The sequence below is a fragment of the Plectropomus leopardus genome, chromosome 23, assembly GCF_026936395.1.
Source record: "Plectropomus leopardus strain MGB_pleo_1.0 chromosome 23, ASM2693639v1, whole genome shotgun sequence".
In the NCBI taxonomy this organism is placed as follows: domain Eukaryota; kingdom Metazoa; phylum Chordata; class Actinopteri; order Perciformes; family Serranidae; genus Plectropomus; species Plectropomus leopardus.
This window is the reverse complement of record NC_142198.1, coordinates 24,317,501-24,340,537: the sequence shown is the minus strand read 5'-3', so window position 1 is coordinate 24,340,537 and position 23,037 is coordinate 24,317,501. Positions and strand designations below refer to the sequence as shown.

At 42.9% G+C, this 23,037-nt stretch overlaps 3 protein-coding genes across 5 annotated transcripts in view; 1 reads left to right on the top strand and 2 right to left on the bottom strand.

Moving 5' to 3' along the window:
• Positions 1-9,921, bottom strand: part of dlg4b (discs, large homolog 4b (Drosophila)) — a 29,812-nt gene extending 19,891 nt beyond the window's left edge. Inside the window, exons 1-4 of one of the 2 annotated variants that reach the window (XM_088073725.1) lie at positions 9,888-9,921; positions 8,074-8,193; positions 6,818-6,888; positions 940-1,065 (exon numbers count right to left, since the gene is read on the bottom strand). In XM_088073725.1, coding sequence (XP_087929851.1) covers positions 940-1,065; positions 6,818-6,888; positions 8,074-8,193; positions 9,888-9,906 — 336 coding nt within the window. In that variant the 5' untranslated portion in view covers positions 9,907-9,921. Of the gene's footprint in view, positions 1-939; positions 1,066-6,321; positions 6,542-6,817; positions 6,889-8,073; positions 8,194-9,887 lie in introns of those variants that run through there. The other variant, XM_088073726.1, reaches the window with a different exon arrangement.
• Positions 9,922-11,451: 1,530 nt separating this feature from the next.
• On the top strand, positions 11,452-17,435 carry mepceb (methylphosphate capping enzyme b). Of its 2 annotated transcripts, XM_088073728.1 has the most exons (9): positions 11,452-11,806; positions 12,437-12,813; positions 12,979-13,247; positions 13,611-13,908; positions 14,198-14,599; positions 14,639-14,753; positions 14,825-15,037; positions 15,504-15,612; positions 17,075-17,435. In XM_088073728.1, exons 2-9 carry the CDS (start codon positions 12,461-12,463, stop codon positions 17,125-17,127), a joined length of 1,812 nt encoding a protein of 603 aa, XP_087929854.1. In that variant the 5' UTR covers positions 11,452-11,806; positions 12,437-12,460; the 3' UTR covers positions 17,128-17,435. The 2 variants fall into 2 exon arrangements, with proteins under 2 accessions (XP_087929854.1, XP_087929853.1); XM_088073727.1 differs by having other exon boundaries at positions 14,198-14,753.
• An 848-nt stretch (positions 17,436-18,283) lies between these two features.
• LOC148185820 (uncharacterized) overlaps positions 18,284-23,037 on the bottom strand; it is a 5,124-nt gene continuing 370 nt past the window's right edge. Inside the window, exons 3-6 of the mRNA XM_088073729.1 lie at positions 21,316-21,485; positions 21,092-21,133; positions 20,147-20,272; positions 18,284-20,039 (exon numbers count right to left, since the gene is read on the bottom strand). Coding sequence (XP_087929855.1) covers positions 19,758-20,039; positions 20,147-20,272; positions 21,092-21,133; positions 21,316-21,485 — 620 coding nt within the window. The 3' untranslated portion in view covers positions 18,284-19,757. The remainder of the gene's footprint in view (positions 20,040-20,146; positions 20,273-21,091; positions 21,134-21,315; positions 21,486-23,037) is intronic.

The window sequence follows — 23,037 nt, the reverse complement described above, 5'->3', positions numbered from 1 at the left end:
TCCTAAAGGACCTCTTGGCTCTCCTCAAGGACCTCTCAGATCTCCTAAAGGACCTCTCAGATCTCCTCAATGACCCGTCAAACCCGTTTGAGGATGTCTCAGATCTACCCAACAACATCTCAAACGGCCTCAAGGACCTGTCAGACCTGCTCAGACTTCTTGAATACCAATAGAACTTGGTCAATGGCCTTTCATTTTTTTCCAAGGACATTTAAAACCTCCCCATGGACCTCTGAGCCTTCCTCAAGGACCCCAAGGGTTTCCTCAGAACCCCTCAAGAACCCTTGCAGCCTCCACAACAACCCCTGGGGCTTCCCTAAGAACCCTTGGAACCTTGTCAAGGCCCTCTGGAATGTCCCAAAGGACATTCCAAACCTCATCAACCCCTACTACCTTATGAATGGTCTCAAGGACACCCTCAAGGCCGAGACCTGGAGTTTTTCCATTAAGAGGATGTCAGTTAATTTGAGGTCAGTTTGTGGTGAATGGTGCCCTCTGCTGGACACACACACACACACACACACACACACACACACACACACACACACACACACACACACAGACAACCTCCTCAAGGATTTCTGGAACCTTTCACAAGGACTCCAGGACCTCCTCTACTCCATCACTAACCACTAAAGCCTCCATCTTCCTTAATGATCCCCAGATCGCTCTCAAGCACCAATAAAATTTCTTCAAGGACCTCTGGAGCCTTGTCAAGGACTGCAGGACCTCTCTCACCTTTCTCAAGGACCCCCACAATGCTCTCAAGGACCTCTAAAAGGTCCCAAGAAACGTGCTGTGATGAATTGTAGGAAATGGTTGTGAGAGTGTGTACGTGTCATTGTCTGTGTGTATGAGTGTGTGTGTGTGTGTGTGTATGAGTGTGTGTGTGTGTTTGTGTATGAGTGTGTGTGTGTGTGTGTGTGTGTGTGTGCATACGGTGAGTGCAGCAGGGTGTGTGTATCCGTCCAGGTGTGCGTGGCTCAGCTCGGTGCTGCGTCCGTGCGTCATGTGACCGGGGCTGGGGTCGACAGGCGGAGTCTCATCGTCTTGGTAACGATACTTCTGCAGAGACACAGACCACATCAGCTGTTAGGCATACAAGGTGTGAGAGGTGTGTAAGGCTTGCAAGGTGTGAGAGGTGTGTAAGGTGTGAGAGGTGTGTAAGGGGTGTAAGGTGTGAGAGGTGTGTAAGGTGTGAGAGGTGTGTAAGGTGTGAGATGTGTGAGACGTGTAAGGTGTGAGATGTGTGAGAGGTGTGTAAGGTGTGAGAGGTGTGTAAGGTGTGAGAGGTGTGAAAGGTGTAAAAGGTGTGCAAGGTTGGAAGTGTGTAAAAGGTGTGTAAGGTGTGAAAGGTGTATAAGGTGTGAGAGGTGGGTAAGGTGTGAAAGGTGTATAAGGTGTGTAAGGCGTGAGATGTGTGAGAGTTGTGAAAGGTGTGTAAGGTGTGAGTTGTGTAAGGTGTGAGATGTGTGAGAGGTGTGTAAGGTGTGAGAGTTGTGTAAGGTGTGAGTTGTGTAAGGTGTGAGATGTGTAAGAGGTATGTAAGGTGTGAGATGTGTGAGAGGTGTGTAAGGTGTGAGATGTGTGAGAGGTGTGTAAGGTGTGAGAGGTGTGTAAGGTGTGAGATGTGTGAGAGGTGTGTAAGGTGTGAGAGGTGTGTAAGGTGTGAGATGTGTGAGAGGTGTGTAAGGTGTGAGAGGTGTGTAAGGTGTGAGATGTGTGAGAGGTGTGTAAGGTGTGAGATGTGTGAGAGGTGTGTAAGGTGTGAGAGGTGTGTAAGGTGTGAGATGTGTGAGAGGTGTGTAAGGTGTGAGATGTGTGTAAGGTGTGAGAGGTGTGTAAGGTGTGAGATGTGTGAGAGGTGTGTAAGGTGTGAGAGGTGTGAGAGGTGTGTGAGGTGTGAGAGGTGTGTAAGGTGTGAGAGGTGTGTAAGGTGTGAGATGTGTGAGAGGTGTGTAAGGTGTGAGAGGTGTGTAAGGTGTGAGAGGTGTGTAAGGTGTGAGAGGTGTGTAAGGTGTGAGATGTGTGAGAGGTGTGTAAGGTGTGAGATGTGTGAGAGGTGTGTAAGGTGTGAGATGTGTGAGAGGTGTGTAAGGTGTGTAAGGTGTGAGAGGTGTGTAAGGTGTGAGAGGTGTGTAAGGTGTGAGATGTGTGAGAGGTGTGTAAGGTGTGAGATGTGTGAGAGGTGTGTAAGGTGTGTAAGGTGTGAGAGGTGTGTAAGGTGTGAGAGGTGTGTAAGGTGTGAGATGTGTGAGAGGTGTGTAAGGTGTGTAAGGTGTGAGAGGTGTGTAAGGTGTGAGAGGTGTGTAATGTGTGAGAGGTGTGAGAGGTGAAGTCAGCGTCAGTTTGAGGATGAACGTCTGATAACAACAAACTGTTTTGAACTTCCAGATGTTTTTGTTCTCAGAACAAAACTTAAAACAGTTTCAAGAAAAAATCTTGTTTTTCCATCATGACATCATCCGTCATTACATCACTATATCATGACATCATCTGTCAAAATGATGACATCAGCAGTTGCACAAACAGCTGAGAGGTTTGTAGATTGACAGTAAAATGATTTTAAAATATAAGTCAGGGCTTTAATTCAGACTGAGCAGGCAGGTAAACTCTGCTCTGATTGGCTGTTCATCCATGACATCATCGTCTCACACACACCAAGGTGACCCAAAGAGACGGAGGACAGAGGACAGACAGAGGACAGAGAGGACAGAATGGAGAGACAGAGAGGAAGTGAAGATGGTGATGCGGTTACCATGGTGACAGCAGGCCCTGAGAGCGCCCATTGCCCGGCAACTGACATCAGCGGACAGAGGGGGAGGAGCCAAATTCAATTCATAAAGAGACGTACAGAAGCAGAGCGATGATGTCATTGCTGACCTGTGACCTCACAGAGCGTCACATGACCTCCAGATCAGTTTCACATGGAGACGAGTTAATCAGCTGATTACAACTATAAATACACACCTGTGTGTGTGTGTGTGTGTGTGTGTGTGTGTGTGTGTGTGTGTGTGTGTGTGTTACTGGCGTTCTGCCTAGCTGCTAATTACAGTCTGTGCTTACACGTGTGTCTCTGACAGACGTGGCTGCACACGCTACACACACACACACACACACACACACACAAAATATATCTGAACCATCCTGGTCAAAAACAAACAATATATTCACATATATTATTATTTAATATATGTCTATATACAATAAAGCATAAAGCAGATATATTTACAATATGTGTGTAAATCTATTTTTAGCTAAATACAACTTCTGCAAAAAATATATTTACACCTGTTAATATATATGACCAAACTAAAGTGACAACACCAGTAAATATATAACCAAACCAGAGCAACGGCACCAGTAAATATATAACCAAACCAGAGCGACAACACCAGTAAATATATAACCAAACCAGAGCGACAACACCAGTAAATATATAACCAAACCAGAGCGACAACACCAGTAAATATATAACCAAACCAGAGCAACAACTCCAGTAAATATATAACCAAACCAGAGCAACGGCACCAGTAAATATATAAACAAACCAGAGCAACAACACCAGTAAATATATAACCAAACCAGAGCGACAACACCAGTAAATATATAACCAAACCAGAGCAACGGCACCAGTAAATATATAACCAAACCAGAGCGACAACACCAGTAAATATATAACCAAACCAGAGCAACGTCACCAGTAAATATATGACCAAACCAGAGCAACAGCACCAGTAAATATAGAAACAAACCAGAGCGACAACACCAGTAAATATATAAACAAACCAGAGCAACGTCACCAGTAAATATATAACCAAACCAGAGCGACAACACCAGTAAATATATAACCAAACCAGAGCGACAACACCAGTAAATATATGACCAAACCAGAGCAACAGCACCAGTAAATATATAAACAAACCAGAGCGACAGCACCAGTAAATATATAAACAAACCAGAGCAACAACACCAGTAAATATATAACCAAACCAGAGCGACAACACCAGTAAATATATAAACAAACCAGAGCAACAACACCAGTAAATATATAGACAAACCAGAGCAACACCAGTAAATATATAACCAAACCAGAGCGACAACACCAGTAAATATATAAACAAACCAGAGCGACAGCACCAGTAAATATATAAACAAACCAGAGCAACAACACCAGTAAATATATAGACAAACCAGAGCAACAGCACCAGTAAATATATGACCAAACCAGAGCAACACCAGCAAATGTATAAACAAACCAGAGCACCAACACCAGTAAATATATGACCAAACCAGAGCGATTACACCAGTAAAACCAAAACAAACATACAACACCATTAAATATATACTCCTAAACAGAGCATGAACACAAATAAATATATGACCAAGAGTTGTCAGGAAATAGTCTGTTCAGAGGGTTAAAACTTAAGCCATTTTCCTGTTTGACGTTGCATGTGATGTTGTTGCTAATGTTCCCTACAAGTTGCAATAATGTTTTCAAGAGAACATTTTAAACTAATGTTCAAAGAACGTTTTAATGATGTTTGTCATGTAAAATAATGTGAGGTTAAATGCTGACCAACGTTTGAGCTGCAACACTCTGAGGATGTTTTGGTGATGTTGAGAGGCGACAGATCATAAAATGTTCTTTTATAAAATGTTCCAATAATGTTAAATGAGAACAAAGGAAAAACGTTTTTCAAAGCAACATTCAGAACATGTTATTGAGGACTGAGATTGCAAAACTTTTTTTAAATGAAAATGTAATCTGATAAGTTAACAATAAATTATGTTTATGTTTATGTTTATGTTTATGTTTATGTTTATATTACCCAAACTTTAAGAAGAATGTTCAGGGAACTAAAAGAAAACTTTTCACTGAAAACATGATTGAAACATTGATTTGCATCATACCACTCTGTCACCCACTGGAGTCTCAGCCAAGAGTTTATATATTGAATAAAACATTCATTCTGTTGCTTTACATTTTCCCAGCCAGCACAAAATATATGTTTTTAATAAAACATTTTAATCTAACGTTCAAAGAACATTTTAAGGATGTTTATCATTTCTAATAATGTTCCTGTGAGGTTAAATACTGACGTAACATTTGAGCTGTAACTCTGAGGATGTTTTGGTGATGATGAGAAGTGACAGATTAGAGAAAGTTCTCTATAAAACGTTCCAACTATGTTACATGAGAACAAAGGGAGAACTTTTCAAAGCAACATTCAGGTTTTTTTTTAATGAAAATGTAATGCGATATTTTAACAATATTTTTTGATGTTTAGAGAATGTTTCCTGAACTTTAAGAAGAAACACTTTCAGATGGAAACATTACTGGAACGTTGCGTTGGTTGAATTGTAACATTCTCAGAACATTTTAGTAACATTTTGTTGTTGTGTGTATCCCAAAGTGCTGAACGTTAATCTTTTATATTTCAGTTTTTGTGCGGGGAGTCGTGTTTGTTCAGGTAATTAATCCGTCCTCTGAACAGGATCTTAAAGTTGTAAAAGATAAAATAATAAAATGTTTTTTTAACCTTTTTTCAGCAGCTAAAGTTTGAAGGCGAGAACAAACACGGCAGGTGCTGACGTGGACCGATCCCGAACCACGCTGGTCAGCTGACAGTCAGGACGCGTCCACGGTCCCGCTCTGTGACACGCTACCGTCATGTGAAGTTGCAGTTTAAGAAGTCGTCTCTTGACTCTTGATCTGCGGTGCTGAGGTCAAACTGCTCGATGGCTGGGTGTCCTGATTCAGATCAAACTCTAACACAACTCACCTCCATTTTACTCTAACGAACGAGGACAGTTTAGTGACGGGACGCGATCAGAGTGACAGTGCATTTTACCAACAACACACGACCTGTTGCACGTCATCCAAACACACCTTCACACGTCCAGCGTTCATTTTCTTGTCTCAGTTTGACACAAAAAGTGACCAAATCATGTGGAGCGTCTGAAAAACACATGCTGGATCCGCATGTGCCGGTGAAAATCCCAAATACGGCCCTGCTAACAACTAGCTACAGGCTGCTAGCGTGTGGCTAACATACATGCTAATGTGGCCATGCTAACAACAGACACACACACACACACACACACACACACACACACACACACAGAGGCAGAGGGTGATGAATGAAAACATGACGGAAGCAGAGAACACACACGACAGCCGGCTTTGATGGTTTATGAGGACACACACAAGCGCACACACGTTTTATGAGGACCAACATGTGTGTCCTCGTGTGTGTGTGTGTGTGTGTGTGTGTGTGTGTGTGTTTTAGCGGATGCATGCGGGCGGTCTGCTCTTACCTTGGTGGTGACAATGCAGAGGCAGTCCATATCCACACACACACACACACACACACACACTCACACACACTCACACTCACACACACACATTTTCACACACACACTCACACACTCATGCTTGATCTCTCTCTCTTTGTCGCCCTCCCCCCCTCTCTCTCTCTCTCTCTCCTCGTTCGTCTGTCTGTCTGTCCTCACTCGCCCGCTCACTCGCCTCCTCTATCCCTCCGTCTGTCAGCACCGGGCGAGCGAGAGAGAGAGATGGGGGGACTGGTGTGTTTTTTGGAGGGGGGGGGGGTACACCCCCTTGGGTCCCTCGCTGGTTGATAAGCAGGAGGAGGAGGAGGAGGAGGAGGTGGGGGTTGGGCTCCTGTTGCCATGGTGTTCTGCAGCTGTTGCCCCGGTAATGCTGCTGCAGCTGTTGCTAGGTAACAGTGATGGGTGTTGCCATGTGGATAAAAGAGAGAGAGAGGAAAAGTGCGTGTGTGTGTGTTCGTACCTGTGCAGGTGTGTGTGGTCGGCTCGTCGTCTGGTTCCCACAAACTGTCAGCTCGTAGAACTCCTGTATGTCTGCACACACACACACACACACACACACACACACATTACAGTTTTGTTATAGACAGTTTATCCATGAGTCCATTAATCAATTAGTGGATTGACAGAAGATTAAACTGTTTTGATGATTATGGTCATTTTTCAAGTGAAATTATTTAACTTAGCTACAAACGTTTACTTACTTACTTTTACTTAATAATGTTAATTACTGTAATGTATTAATAATAATGTTAATAATTGTAATGTTTTAGTAATGTAAATAATAGTAGTGTTTTATTAATAATGTTAAAAGTTGTAATGTTCCCATAGTAACCTTAATAACTGTAACATATTAGTAATATTGTTAATAAAAGTTCTGTATTACTTATAATGTTAATAATTGTAAAGTATTGGTAATTATTGGTAATATTTTTAATAATATTAATGTGTGAATAATCATGTTAAAACTATAATGTATTAGCAAAATTGTTAATAACTAGTGTATTGGTAATGTTAATAACTGTAATGTTTTCACAGCAATGCTTATAACTAATGTTTTAGTAAAGTGTTAAATTTGTGTTAATGTTGTTAATTTTCTAACACTAACCTTAATAACTGTATTGTATTCATACTTATGTTAAGAATTGTAATATGTCAGCATTATTGTTAATAATTTTAATGTTTTTGTCATAATGTTAAAATTGTAATGTTGGTAATATTGTTCATAATTGTAATGTGTTAGCTATAATTGCAACAATGGTTATATATTAGTAATATTTGCATTTATTTTAGTATTAACATTAATAATTGTAATTTATAAGTAATAATGTTAATAGTCTTTATGTATTTGTAATACCTGTATTGACTGTAATGTAGTAGCTATAATGTAATGGCTGTAATGTATTAGGAAAAACATTATTAGCTATGTTACTAATAATGTTAATAGTTGTGATTTATTAGTAATAACTGGAATTGTAATGTATCATTCATAGTGTTAATATTTGTATTGTTAATCATTGTAATCAGTTTGTAATTATGTTATTGATTGTTTACTATTGGAATTAGTAAAAATATTAATGATTTTAATGTTTTAGTAATAACAATTGCAATGTATTAGTTAAATGCTATTTACTGTAAAGTATTACTGAAAACGATAATGCTGTAAATTTTTCGTAATATTGTCAACCATGTGCGCACACGCGTGCACGTGTCTGTTACCCAGCAGGGCCTGGAACAGGTCGCTCTGGAAGATGTTGAGTAGTTTCTCAGCACGACCTTTGACCCCCTCAGCAGCTCCGGCCTGACAGGCCTCCATCACCTGCAGAGCACGCTCAGTATCTGAAGAGAACCGACAACAAACAGCTTTACTGGACCTGACTGGACTTTACTGGACCTGACTGGACTCTAATGGGCCTGACTGGACTCTACCGGACCTGACTGAACTCTACTTGACTTTACTGGACCTGACTGGACCTTACTGGACCTGACTGGACTTTACTGGACTCTAGTGGACTGTGCTGTGGCGTCCTGTATAAACACTGTGTGAATCTTTCTTAAATGTCGTGGCCTTTGACCAAATGAGAAAAACACTTAAGTATAAACCGAGTGTCGGGCTCATCAGAGTCTCGTTAACATGGTTCGGTTTAAAGACTCAGTGGATTCAGATGTTTCTAAATTTCTTTTTTTTTTGTATCTTTTCCAGGTGAGAGGTGCTGATGGAAAAGTTGTGTATGGCTGCTGGTTTGCATTTTTCTGATAACACGGCTCGGTAAGTAACGTGTGACCTGAGGAGATTTTTAATGTCACATTAATGAATCCTCCAATTACAAACTGCAGCAACTCAAACTAATGCAACACTGCATGCAGATGACATGACAAAGACCACTTTACATTCACTGAGACTTCAGAGACACAAACAGTTAACAGTTCAGATCAAAAAGGTGGTTTCCTCAGTCCTCCTCAGTCCTGCAGGGGGAGCTGCAGCCCCCCACTCACTGCTTATTAACACTGACCATCCACAATGTGCTCAGAGGAGGTCACTTCAGACCTCTACGATACTTCATACCGTTACGCCTTCATATTAAACATCACTACTTCATATTAAACATCACTACTTCATATTAAACATCACTCCTTCATATTAAACATCACTACTTCATATTAAACATCACTCCTTCATATTAAACATCACTACTTCATATCAAACATCACTACTTCATATTAAACATCACTACTTCATATTAAACATCACTACTTCATATTAAACATCACTACTTCATATTAAACTTCACTCCTTCATGTTTAACATCAGTTCATTACTTCGCTGTGATGTTCATCCAGGTATCAGTCTACACTTATCATCGTCAAAATAGCAGAGGAAGTAAAAATAGAAGTAGTTGTAGTAGTAGGGGCAGTAAAATAAGAAGTAACAGCAGTGGTAGTGGCAGTATTGGCAGGAGCAGTATTGTAGCTGCAGAAGTAGTAATATAAGTGGGAGCAGTAATTGTAGTAGTAGCAATAGTAGTGGCGGTAGTTGTAAAAGAAGAAGTGACAGTAGTAGTAGTAGCAGTAGCAGTAATTGTAGTTGTAGTAATGGTGGCAGTAGTAGTCGTAGTAGAAGAAGAAGAAGTAACAGTAGTAGTGGCAGTAGTAGTAATGGTAGTTGTAGAAGTAGTCGTCGTAGTGGTGGCAGAAGAAGAGGAAAAAGTAACAGTAGCAGTAGTAGTAGAAGGAGAAGGAGTAAAGGAGGACGAAGTAACAGTAGTGGTAGCAGCAGTGTCAGTAGTAGTAGTTGTAATCATAGTAGTAGTAGTCGTAACACTAGCAGTATAAGTACATGACAGAGTGACATCACACAGAGTAAAAGCCATCAGTGAGGACAAGATGAAAACAAAGTGAAGAGGAGCACAGACACAAACCACACAAACATAATACACACTTACACACACACGTACACAAATCAACACACACACTTTAATAAGCACACAGACACACACTGAGTGTGTGCTGGTGTTTGTAATAAAATGTCTCACCTTCTCTCTTCAGCGGCATCGTCTCTGATCCACACAAATCCTCTTTAGGGATTTTACAAACACACACTGCATGCTGGGTAATGAAGTCCTAATCCCTGCTGTCCCATCAGCCCTCTGTGACACACACACACACACACACACACACACACACACAGAGAGTCAGTCAGGGTTTGATTGACAGCTCTGAATAATATGAAATATATATATTTTCTGATGTTTCTGACTGACAAACACAAAAACATGTATGATTTAACTCTTCAGTATTTCTGTGTGATTCAGTCACAGTTAAAGAGCCAATAAAACTACCCGTGAACTTCACATCTTAAAGAAGTATTTCTAAACGTACATGTCAAAGTTGGATGTGGTTAGTGTGCAGTATGTCTGTGATGCCCGTGTGTCTGTAGCGCCTCCCTGAGGAGCACACAGCACAGTGCAGCTGCAGCTAATATCTCATCATATCTGCATTTATCACATCTGACTCTCATCAACATATTGATTATTATTATGCCAGTTTATTTACATCGAATCTTAAAAAAGTTATATATATTCACCAGCTTCAGTCTGTTTAGACTGTAAAAAATGTCATTCTCCTAATAACAACAATAATAATAGATTTTATTTATAATACACTTTACATTTGAAGCAAATCTCCAAGTGCTGCATAATAAAATAAAATGTTCAGGTTGCTCCTCAACAAGCATCCTGAACATCTGAAAAACATGACTAAAATACCTCTAATATTACTACTGCTACAGCCTACTACTACTACAACTACTACTGCTACCAGCCTACTACTACTACTAATACTGCTACCAGCCTACTACTAATACTAATAATGACAACAACAAAGATACCAATAACAACAATACTAATAATACTACAACTATTTCTATTACTACTACAACAGTTAATAATAATAATAATGATAATAATAATAAAATATTTGAGCTGCTGACATCTTTAAATTACTGATCAATCGATATATTACTGCTCATTAGCCCTCAGTTTGACCTCTCAGGCTGACTTTCTTTTTTTTTTTTAGCTTGGATTCGTAAAACGTTTGCAGATACAGGTGTGAAGCGACAGGTGTGTAATAATCTCAGGTGTGTGTTTATTGTTAGCACACTGCAGTGTTTGTTTGGGAGAGTTTGTCGGAGGACACGGACAGCAGGCAGCAGTTACAGTCACCTGTAAGACTGCACTCAGGGTGAAAAGGGGGCCCTGTGGCCCTGAAAGAGACTAAAACTCAGCTGTCTCCGGACGGGACTTTGTTGGACACGTTCACCGTGCGTGCCCGCGCGTGCAGCCGCTGAATGATCACCGACAACTCGTTATTTTTAACGTTAAATCGATTATTTCTAGCAGTGAACATGTTTCCTGTCAGGCGCCGCTCAGGACGCCTCTTTCCGCGGGCATCCAATCCTCTCCCCGTGCTGTGACCAATCAGAGGACCGCTGGGCTCGGAGCGGCCCTCTGATTGGTCACAGCTCGGGAGAGAATGAGCTCGGCTCGGCACGCCATTGGCGGGCTCTGTGGTCACTCACGTGGCCTCGGCTGGCGTATATAAGCGCGCGCTGAGGGTTGTGAGCACGACGAGAAGAAAGTAGCAGCTAATCAGTTAGCCGCGGCTAAAAGCGCGAACACTGCTGTGAAGTCATCAACCCGCGCGTGCACGCACTGACACACGCGCGCAGACCCCTGCGGAGGCGCGTGTCACCGCACAGAGCGGGCTCGCGCCTGTTTCGGGACTTGTTTTTCATGTTAGCTGCATGCTAGCTACTTCCTGCATGTTAGCGGCTAACGGAGGAGCTAACTGTTTACCAGCAGGTCTGATAATTATTCATGACGGCGAGCTGTGATTGGTGCAGCCGGCGACAGGGGCGGGGCTAGAGAGAGGCGGCCTCTTCCTGCAGACCACAGTGAGTATCGATTATCGATCAATGATCAGTGATCAGTAACTGTGTGCAGCACATAGTGAGCATCATTACTGATTATCCATCACTGATCAATATCTCCTGAGCAGAGTATTCAGATACTTTACTGCAGTAAAAGTACTAACTAGCACTGTAAACATACTCTGTTACAGTAAAGTACTTACAGAAACACTGTAAAAATACTCTTTCACAGTACTACCATCACCATCACCACACTGTTAAAATGTTCTGTTACTTTTATAATACTAATACTGTACTGTAAACATACTGTAAAAGTACCAATATCACACAGTAAAAATACTTTTATAGGCTAAAAGTACCAACAGACACACCGTTTCAATATGCTGTTACAGTTAAAGTACGAACACTACAGTGTAAAAATACTCTTACAGTAAATTCACTCTGCTAAAGTCATAGTACTCTGTTACAGTAAATATACTAAACTGCACTGTAAAGATACCTTGTTAGTAAAAGCTAGTAAAATTATGTACTACATAACATACTCTGTTACAGTAGATATATTTTGTTAACATTAAAAGTACTTTATTACTGTAAAAGTACTCTGTTACCGTGTTAATTGGTGAATCAAACTGACCCCGCCCCCTCTATCTGTAGGTCACTGTGATTGGCTTATCTACAATGATGTCACTGGACAAAGAGACTGTTCTCCCTCCTGAGGTCAGCCCCGCCTTCCCGGCCCCTGTCAGCCTATCAGAACAGTCCCAGGTGGCCAAGACCCGCCCTCTCCGTCCTAAGAATGGTCTCCAGTTGCCTGGCAACAGTCAGCCCCCCCTCCCATCTGCTCTGCCCACTCAGCGAATCGCAAAGAGGCGCTACTCTGTGGGAGTCGGCTTTAAGGGGCTGGCAAAGCGCCACCGCCGCGCCAACAGTGACAGCCAATCAGAGCCCGTGCTGCCGAGTCACTTCCTGTTGGGCGGAAACATCTTTGACCCGCTGAACCTGAACTCGCTGCTGGACGAAGACGTCAACAGGTGAGACGTTAATGAAACAAGACATCAACAGGTGAGACGTTAATGAAACAAGACATCAACAGGTGAGACGTTAATGAAACAAGACATCAACAGGTGAGAAAGGTGTATTTAATCAAAAACCAGCCCATAATTCAGGCGTTAAAGGGTTAATCTCCTCTTTCTCAGGGCGACAAATCAGCAGACACCGAAGTGCTCGCCCCTGCCGTCGCGGGGCGGAGACCCCGTAGAGATCCTGGTTCCCCGTGACATCACAGACCCCCTGAACCTGAAAGGAGGGGGCGGGGACGGCGAGAGGGGAGGAGGCGTCCTGCTGTCCCCCCTGAAGACCAGGAGGAGACACCGCAACAGACACCACGGAGGAGGAGGAGGAGGAGGAGGAGCAGAGAGGGAGGCGCTACCTGCCCGACTGTTCCCCTCCACAGCTCCACCCACAGGTGAGCCTGGAAAGTCATGGATTTCATGGAGTCACATTTTCCAGGTCTGCAAAATTGAACCAGTGAAAGTCATTGAAAGTTTTTGACAAATCTTAGAAATGTGTGGTGCATAATAAATGAAATGACATTAATGTGAGATAACGGTGAATTCATCATTAGCTGTAGCGTCAACATGTTAAGGTGAAAAACTTATGGTGACTATTTTCTTCTTTATTAAAATTTGTGTGATTATTATTTTTAAATTTTTCACCCCTTTTTTAAAAAATGGTGGTGATTTCATTGAATTTTTTTTGACATTGTCTTTTTTCTTCCTTAAAAAAATTATTTTGTTTGAGCATCAGCGTGTTATTAACGTGTCTGCAGTTCCTCTGCTGACCAGAGAGGGCAGCGTGCCAGCCTCTCCTCTCCCCTGTGAACTCAACACGGCCATCACCTGTCGGGATGACGTAGCCCCGCCCCCTATCCTCCCCAGGAGACACACCCACCCTCCACCAGGCCATGCCCACAAGCCCGGTAACCAGGGAGACGGCCGCCAACGGAGACGGCGGCGCACAACCTCGACAAGGTCGGCAGACTGCGCCGCAGACACTGTTACCACGGCCGTCACTGTTCAGCCAACCAAATTCCAGACACCGCTGGTAGGCGGGGCTAAAGCCGGCAGGTGAGTGTCACACCTGACTGCGTTCATGCAAAGTACCGCAGAGTCACGGATGTAAGTAAGAACACTGAGGGCCCAAAATAGATCCTTGTGGTACGCCACGTTATATAAACTGCTCTCCTCCACTGAGCCGCCGCCGTCTGTCTCCTCCGAAACCGATTTAAAGACTCGACAGAGCAGAGAGGAAACAGACGTTTTAAACCGACTCGCCACTAAAACAGTGCTCTGGACGTGAACTTCCTGTAGTCTGAGTGGCCGCCTGGTCACGTGACTTTTGCTCCGCCCCCTGCAGGTTTGGAGGACCTCGGCTCGGTTCCGCCCAGCCGCCACAGAAGAAGGAGAAACACCGCTACCAACACGGCAACCACAGCCGTTACTATGGTTACCATGGTTTCTACAGCGACAGGTGGGAAGGGCGTGTCGGGCCGGAGGAGGACCCGCGGCTTCGCCTCCTGGAAGCCGATTGGTTCAGAGACAAGAAGGTGCTGGACGTGGGCTGCAGCGCCGGTCACCTGACGCTGGGCATCGCCCGCAAGTTCGACCCCGCCCACATCCTGGGGGTGGAGCTAGACCCGCGATTGGTCCATGCCGCCAAGCAGAACATCAGGCACTTCCTGTCACATGACCTGGTGGTAGCGGAGAGGAGCAGTGGCGGGGGGGAGGGGGTGATGAAGGAGGCGCAGCGGGCTCTGCGATTGTTAGGAAAAGGCCAGAGTTCGCAGAGCCCGCTGCGCCTCCTCCCCCTTCCCCTCTCCTTCAGGGTGAGCCGAGGCCCCCTCGCTGCTCCGCCCCTCCTCCCCCCGTCCTCGCTGTCCTCCAGGTTCCCCGCCAATGTCTTCTTCATCCAGGTGAGTGTAACACCTGTCCCCACCCCCTCCCCTTTGTGACATCATCACCACAGTTGTGGCTCCTCCCACAGGGGGACTATGTGTCAGAGCAGGGGGCGTGGCCTGGCCGTGGACAGTATGATGTCATCATGTGTCTGGGTGTGACCAAATGGGTGCACCTGCAGTCAGGTGACGGGGGCGTGACCACGCTCTTCAGGCGAGCCTATCAGAGCCTGTCGCCGGGCGGATTATTCATCCTGGAGCCGCAACCCTGGAGCAGCTACACACACAGCAAGAGAGCCTCGGTAACACACACACACACATATATATATACACATACACACACACACACATATACACACATGCACACACATATATATATATGTACACACACACACACATATATATACACACACATGCACACACACATATATATACACACGCACACACACAGCAAGAGAGCCTCGGTAACACACACACACACATACATATGTCAGACATACATACACACACACACACACACACACAGCAAGAGGGCAGCAAAATCACTTCAATGAAAAAAAATTGCAAAAATGTTCACACACAAAAACAGCTGCTAAAATATTTTCTTTAAAAATGTCTAAAAAATGTGAAAAGTCTAGTTCACTGCTCTTTAATCTGTGTGTGTGTGTATGTACCTGTGTGTGTGTGAGTGTGTGTGTGTGTGTGTCTGTGTGTGTGTGTGTGTGTGTGTGTGTGTGTGTGTGTGTGTGTGTGTGTGTGTTGCTGCAGGAGAGGACGTATCGAACCTTCAGGAGTCTCAGACTGAGACCTGAACAGTTCACCTGCTACCTGACAGACAGCGTGGGCTTCACCTCCTACAGACTCATCACACACACAGGTACACACACACACACACACACACACACGCACACACACGCACACACACAGATACACACACACACACACAGGTACACACACACAGGTACACACACACACACACACACACACACACACACACACACACACACACACACACACACACACACACACACACACACACACACACACACACACACACACACACACACAGGTACACACACACACACACACACAGATACACACACACACACAGATACACACACAGGTACACACACACAGGTACACACACAGGTACACACACACAGGTACACACACACACACACACACACAGGTACACACACACACACACACACACACACACACACACACACACACACACACACACACACACACACACACACACACACACACACACACACACACACACGTACACACACACAGGTACACACACACAGGTACACACACACACACAGGTACACACTCTCACACACACACACACACAGGTACACACACAGAGGTACAGAGGTGCACACATACACACACACAGGTCTGGGCTTTTGACTCTGAATTTGTCATTTTGACTATTTTCCACCTGATGAGGTCATTTTGACCATATTTGGCATCTGGAGGAAATACATGCTATTTCCACTAGGTGACCTGTCACAGTCAATGTAGCTGCTGATCACTGACATATCCCAGACTGTCAGCAGCTACACTCACACACTGACATATCCCAGACTGTCGGCAGCTACACTCACACACTGACATATCCCAGACTGTCGGCAGCTACACTCACACACTGACATATCCCAGACTGTCGGCAGCTACACTCACACACTGACATATCCCAGACTGTCGGCAGCTACACTCACACACTGACATATCCCAGACTGTCGGCAGCTACACTCACACACTGACATATCCCAGACTGTCGGCAGCTACACTCACACACTGACATATCCCAGACTGTCGGCAGCTACACTCACACACTGACATATCCCAGACTGTCGGCAGCTACACTCACACACTGACATATCCCAGACTGTCGGCAGCTACACTCACACACTGACATATCCCAGACTGTCAGCAGCTACACTCACACACTGACATATCCCAGACTGTCAGCAGCTACACTCACACACTGACATATCCCAGACTGTCGGCAGCTACACTCACACACTGACATATCCCAGACTGTCAGCAGCTACACTCACACACTGAGGAGGTTTAATTATTCACCGTCTTGTGTTTTTTTTTTGTTTACATCAAAGCGTAAACATGACGTGACGCCGCGCTGGCGGACGTCTGAAACATGTAAATGTATAAATCGGTTTGTTGTAAATCGTACAAACGAATGGTGAACGGCGCGAGTTTACACTCAGCAGATAAACAGGAAGTGCGGTGAGCGGCGGCGTGTCGGAGCTACAGGAGCCTTTGAGGGACAGAAAGTCAAATCCCAGAAATGATGTGTGTGTTTCCAGGTAACCAGCGGCCCATCTACCTGTTCCACAAAGGCCCCGCCCACAGGAAGTGACGAGCAAGACACCCGTTTCCATGCCGACCGCCCTAACGGCTGATTGGTCCTCATACTGTGAGCTGGCAGCTGGCTGAGGTGTGATGACATCACAGAGGAGGAGAATTCACTCTGTGATTGGTCGACGCAGCTGGCTAACCAAGCCAAAGCAAAGGATTGTGGGTGACGGCCCTCACCCCGTGTGACCTCAGGTCCTGGACTCTGATTGGACGCTGGAGGCAGACAGGAAGTGACACGTGCAGAACATTGAACTGTTTCTCTGCTTCAGTTTTTTTTTTTTGTCAGAATTAAAAAGAATTTATCTGTTTTAGATTATCGACTTTTATTTTCTCTGGTTTCATTTTAACCTTTAAAACCCCGAATCTCTTAAAAAAAACACGGGAGGAACGCAACGAGCAATGAAAGAAACATCTCAAAACGGAGCAAGAAATTAGGAAAAAGGGCCAAAAAAATACCTGAAATTTGTAAAATAAATAAAATTAATTGCTAATGAAAAATAATTAATGTAATTACGATAATAATAAAAAAAGGTGCTTAAAAAATAATTTTGAAAGAAAAAATTATGATAATTGTAAATATAATATTTGTCCTGGCCATTTTTTAAAAACAACTTTTTATTTCTTTTCCAGTTTTTGAAACATTTTTCACTGAAGTGCTCATTACCTTTTTTTTTTTTTTAAAATGAAAATGAAAGCATGTGTTCTGGTTTCAAAGGGTTAAATACCTGTGAAAGTCGTCTGAACGCAGCACAAAAACAGTGATGTCGGGTTTAAAGGGTTAATGAGACGATGATCAACTCTTCCTCTCGTGGTGGGAAATCTTCGAGCTCGCTCTGAGAAATCGACATTCAAACAGTCGAGTCTGTAAAAAAGTGAAACTCAGCTGACGACGGGCGAACGCTCGTGAATTCAGCTTCATTTAATCCACAAAAATAAACTGATACAAACGTAATATTTAGATTTATAAATATAAGTTATTTATAAATATTTTTAATTTATATTTATAAATATAAATTGTTTATAAACATTTTTATTTATATTTAGTCTCCTGAACGCTCCTCGTTCTCCGCTGCTTAGCCGCGTTTATTTCAGCGGGACAGTGATCAATATTTCTGTCTCTTTTCAGACTGAAAATGTAAAAATATGATTTTAAAAAATGACTCAAAAATGATGAAGTGTTTATTAGAGAGATGATTCATCATAAATTTAAATTTAAGAGAGTGAATCAAAATGAGTGATTACTACAAATGTGATATAATGAGTCAAAACGAATTTCTCTGATAAAACTAACGTGAACCCTGACAGCAAACAGAATAAGCACTTTAAAATATGAAAACCGAAACAGCAACATTATTATCATTATTATTACTCTGACAGCTCCGCGTCATAAACATCAGTCACATTTATGGTTTTCAGCTCCTCAAACGTATTTTTTGTCAGTTCGTTTTTTCAGCTTCTTGAATTCGGAACCGTTTGAAAATGTTTTTACGTTTTTTATCTGAATTCTTGAACTTAAAAATGATAAAAAATAGAAACTGAAAATAATCAGATGTTTCGCTGCAGCGTTAGGCCACGCCTCCAGGAGATGAGTCACCAATCAGAGAAAAACCAAAGAAGAAAATAAGTTTCAGGGATCAATAAAATGTGTCTGAGATACAGAGCAAAAAAAAATATTAATAAACCGTTAACTTCCATTAAATTTCCCCTGAGGAACTTTCAGGTCATAAAATCTTATTTCTGTCTGAAGGTTTTTTAGCTCAACATGAGAGGCTGCGTGACACACAATCAAAACCTAAATGTTAAACCTTTAAATGTTAAACCTAAATGTTAAACCTAACTTTAAATGTGAAAGCTAAATGATAAACTTAAACCTAAAAAACCTAAATGTTAAACCTAACTTTAAAAGTTAAAATTAAATGTTTAACATTAAACTTAAATGTTAAACCTAAATGTTAAACCTAACTTTAAATGTGAAAGCTAAATGATAAACTTAAACCTAAAAAACCTAAATGTTAAACCTAACTTTAAAAGTTAAAATTAAATGTTTAACATTAAACTTAAATGTTAAACCTAAATGTTAAACCTAACTTTAAATGTGAAAGCTAAATGATAAACTTAAACCTAAAAAACCTAAATGTTAAACCTAACTTTAAAAGTTAAAATTAAATGTTTAACATTAAACTTAAATGTTAAACCTAAATGCTGAATCTAAATTAGAAGCTAAACATACATTTTAAAGCTAAATCAAAATGTGACATATACATTTTAAATCTAAATTTAAATGTAAAACCAAAATATTAAACCCAAATATTAAGTCATAATTGTAAACCTAAACCTAAATGTAAACCTAAAGATTTGGGCTGTGACATTAAGGAACAAACGCAGAATTGAGAACCTTCTCCATCGTTGTTCCTCGTTTTATCGACATTATTCACATTTGGATATTATATATATAATATATATAATAAATATGATATTTTAGGAGAATATTTTTGAATTTCTGTATTTTTTTCTGCAGTTTTTCAATTTATAACGAGTTACGGACGTTAATAACACACAGGTGATAAACATGATTAGTTTGGTGATTATTGATCAGATAATTGATAGCTGTTAGAAAAGGGTGTGGCCTCATCACAGCCCCAGCTCTAGCTCCGCCCTGTTTCCATGGTAACCATGGTCGTGTCTGTCTGCTGTCTGTCTGCTGTCGTCTAGCAGTCGCTGAAACTCGCTGTCGGTCTCTCTGACTCCGCCCTCCTCTGTGGCGACCATGATGGCTTCACCTTCAGCTCCGCCCACCTCTGTGGCGTCTCCGCCCTCCGCCGTCACAGCGTCCTCTGTGATGACTCCGCCCTCCTCGGTGTTAGCTGCGAGTCCCTCCAGGCGTGGCGGACGCAGCAGGTGAAGGATGCTTGGCTGCAGAGGCAGGGGGCGGGGCCAGAGAGAGGGAACGCTGTGTTATAGGTCAGGACAGGTGTTGTGATGTCACATGGCGTGTAGTGATGTCACAGGCGTGACCTCACCTGCTGTCGGCTCTCTGAGCCGTCGGCGCCGTCGTCTCGTTGTCGCTCGCCCGCTCTCTCTCCCAGTGAAACCAGTTCATTTAACCACAGACTGCCGTTACCACGGTGACCGGGCAGCTCCGAGCTCTGACGCACACACGTAAAACACACGCACACACACACGTGTAAAACAAAACTGTTGTATGTTATTGTTAACAGTAAATCCAAACACACACACACACACACACACAGACACACAAATACACACACAGACACACACACACACACACACACACACACACACACACACACACACACACACACACACACACACACACACACACACACACACACACACACACAGACACACACACACACACAGACACACACACACACACAGACACACACACACACACACACACACACACACACAGACACACACACACACAGACACACACACACACACACACACACACACACACACACACACACACACACACACACACACACACACAGACACACACACACACAGACACACACACACACACAGATAGAGAAATTCTATTTTATATTTGGGCTGAGACGTCACCAGATCATCATCACGCATCCTGTAAACTGTGTGTGTGTGTGTGTGTGTGTGTGTGTGTGTGTGTGTGTGTGTGTGTGTGTGTGTGTGTGTGTGTGTGTGTGTGTGTGTGTGTGTGTGTGTGTGTGTGTGTGTGTGTGTGTGTTTGATTATGTGTATGTGTGTGTGTGTGTTTGATTGTGTGTGTGTGTGTGTGTGTTTGTGTGTGTGTGTGTGTGTGTGTTTGATTATGTGTGTGTGTGTGTGTGTGTGTGTGTGTGTGTGTTTGATTGTGTGTGTGTGTGTGTGTGTGTGTGTGTTTGATTATGTGTATGTGTGTGTGTGTGTGTGTGTGTGTGTGTTTGATTGTGTGTGTGTGTTTGATTGTGTGTGTGTGTTACCGTGTTCTCCAGGTTCTGTTGTTCCATCAGCTGTTGAGCTTCCTGTAAAATCCACCAATCAGAGTCAGTCGTGTTTCCAGGCTGCAGTTCATCTGACGGCCACCAGGAGCCGCTCTCATCACACACACACACACACACACACACACACACACACACACACACACACAGATGCCTTGTTTTCAGCTTGATGTAGTAATCAGTGTGTGAGTGTGGTGACCTCTGACCTCTGAGCTCTGGCTGGAGGAGGAGGAGGAGGAGGAGGAGGAGGCGGAGGAGGAGGAGGAAGAGAGGAGGAGGAGGAGGAGGAGGAGGAGGTGGAGGAGGAGGAGGAGGAGGAGGAGGAGGCGGAGGAGGAGGCGGCTGCCTGCTGGTTGAAGTCTGGAGGAGGAGCCAGCTGCACACACAGAGCAAACAGGTTATTGCTTTAAAAATGTTTCAGTGTCTAATTATTGTTTAAATTGTAGTTTTGTGTATTAATTTTATTTTGTATTTATTTTATTTTTATCCTTTTTTCTGTAAAGTGTCTTTTTGAGTTTCCTGAGAGAAAAGAAGTGTTTTACTATTATTTTTATCATATTATTATTATTATTATTATTAAAGTGTTGATTTCAAGCTTTATTGTAGTTCTCAGGTGTTCTCGGGTGTTTTCAGGTGTTCTCGGGTGTTTTCAGGTGTTCTTGGATGTTCTCGGATGTTCTCGGGTGTTCTCGGGTGTTTTCGGGTGTTCTCGGGTGTTCTCGGGTGTTTTCAGATGTTCTCGGGTGTTTTCGGGTGTTCTCGGGTGTTTTGGGGTGTTCTTGGGTGTTTTCAGGTGTTCTCGGGTGTTTTCGAGTGTTCTCGGATGTTCTCGGATGTTCTCGGGTGTTCTCGGGTGTTTTCGGGTGTTTTCGGGTGTTCTCAGGTGTTCTCGGGTGTTTTCGGGTGTTTTCAGGTGTTTTCAGGTGTTCTTGGATGTTCTCGGGTGTTCTCGGGTGTTTTCGGGTGTTCTCGGGTGTTCTTGGGTGTTCTCGGATGTTCTCGGGTGTTCTCGGGTGTTTTCGGGTGTTCTCGGGTGTTCTCGGGTGTTTTCAGATGTTCTCGGGTGTTTTCGGGTGTTCTCGGGTGTTTTCGGGTGTTCTTGGGTGTTTTCAGGTGTTTTCAGGTGTTTTCGAGTGTTCTCGGATGTTCTCGGATGTTCTCGGGTGTTCTCGGGTGTTTTCGGGTGTTCTTGGGTGTTTTCGGGTGTTCTCGGGTGTTTTCGGGTGTTCTTGGGTGTTTTCAGGTGTTTTCAGGTGTTTTCAGGTGTTCTCGGATGTTCTCGGGTGTTCTCGGGTGTTTTCGGGTGTTCTCGGGTGTGGTGATGTCACCTGCACAACAAATACTTTTACATGTTTATTACTTTCAGTTCTTTGCGCTGATTAATTTTAAGATCAGATTTTGTTTTTTTTCTTTTTTCATGTTTGTCTCACGTGATGTGTTCAAGGACCTTCAAAAAAAAAGTTCCAGCTGTAATTTCTGTTTTTTACGTTTTCTGGCTGTGATAAATGTCATTTAGGCAGTTTAAAATCACCAGAAATGTTTAAAGAAAAAAAGAATCACCAACATTTTCACTTTAAAAATCACAAAAGAATTTTTAGAGAAAAATAAATTAATATCAATAAAAATCAACAAAATGGTTAAAAAAAACGACAAAATGTTTTTTTTTAATTCCCAAAATGTTTTCTTAAAAAATCTACCAACACTTTTAAATCTTTTCATTGAAAATCACAATAAAAAAACAACAAAAAACAGTCCCTTAATTTGTAAAATTTAGTTTAGCTTCAGTTTTTCATGAAGTTTGAGTGCTGCATTTTTGTGTTTGTCTTCACAGTTTGATCATTAGAAATTCTGCAGGGTAAAACATGCTGCTACGGTCCGTGCTGCTACGGTCTGTTCTGCTACGGTCCGTGCTGCTACGGTCTGTTCTG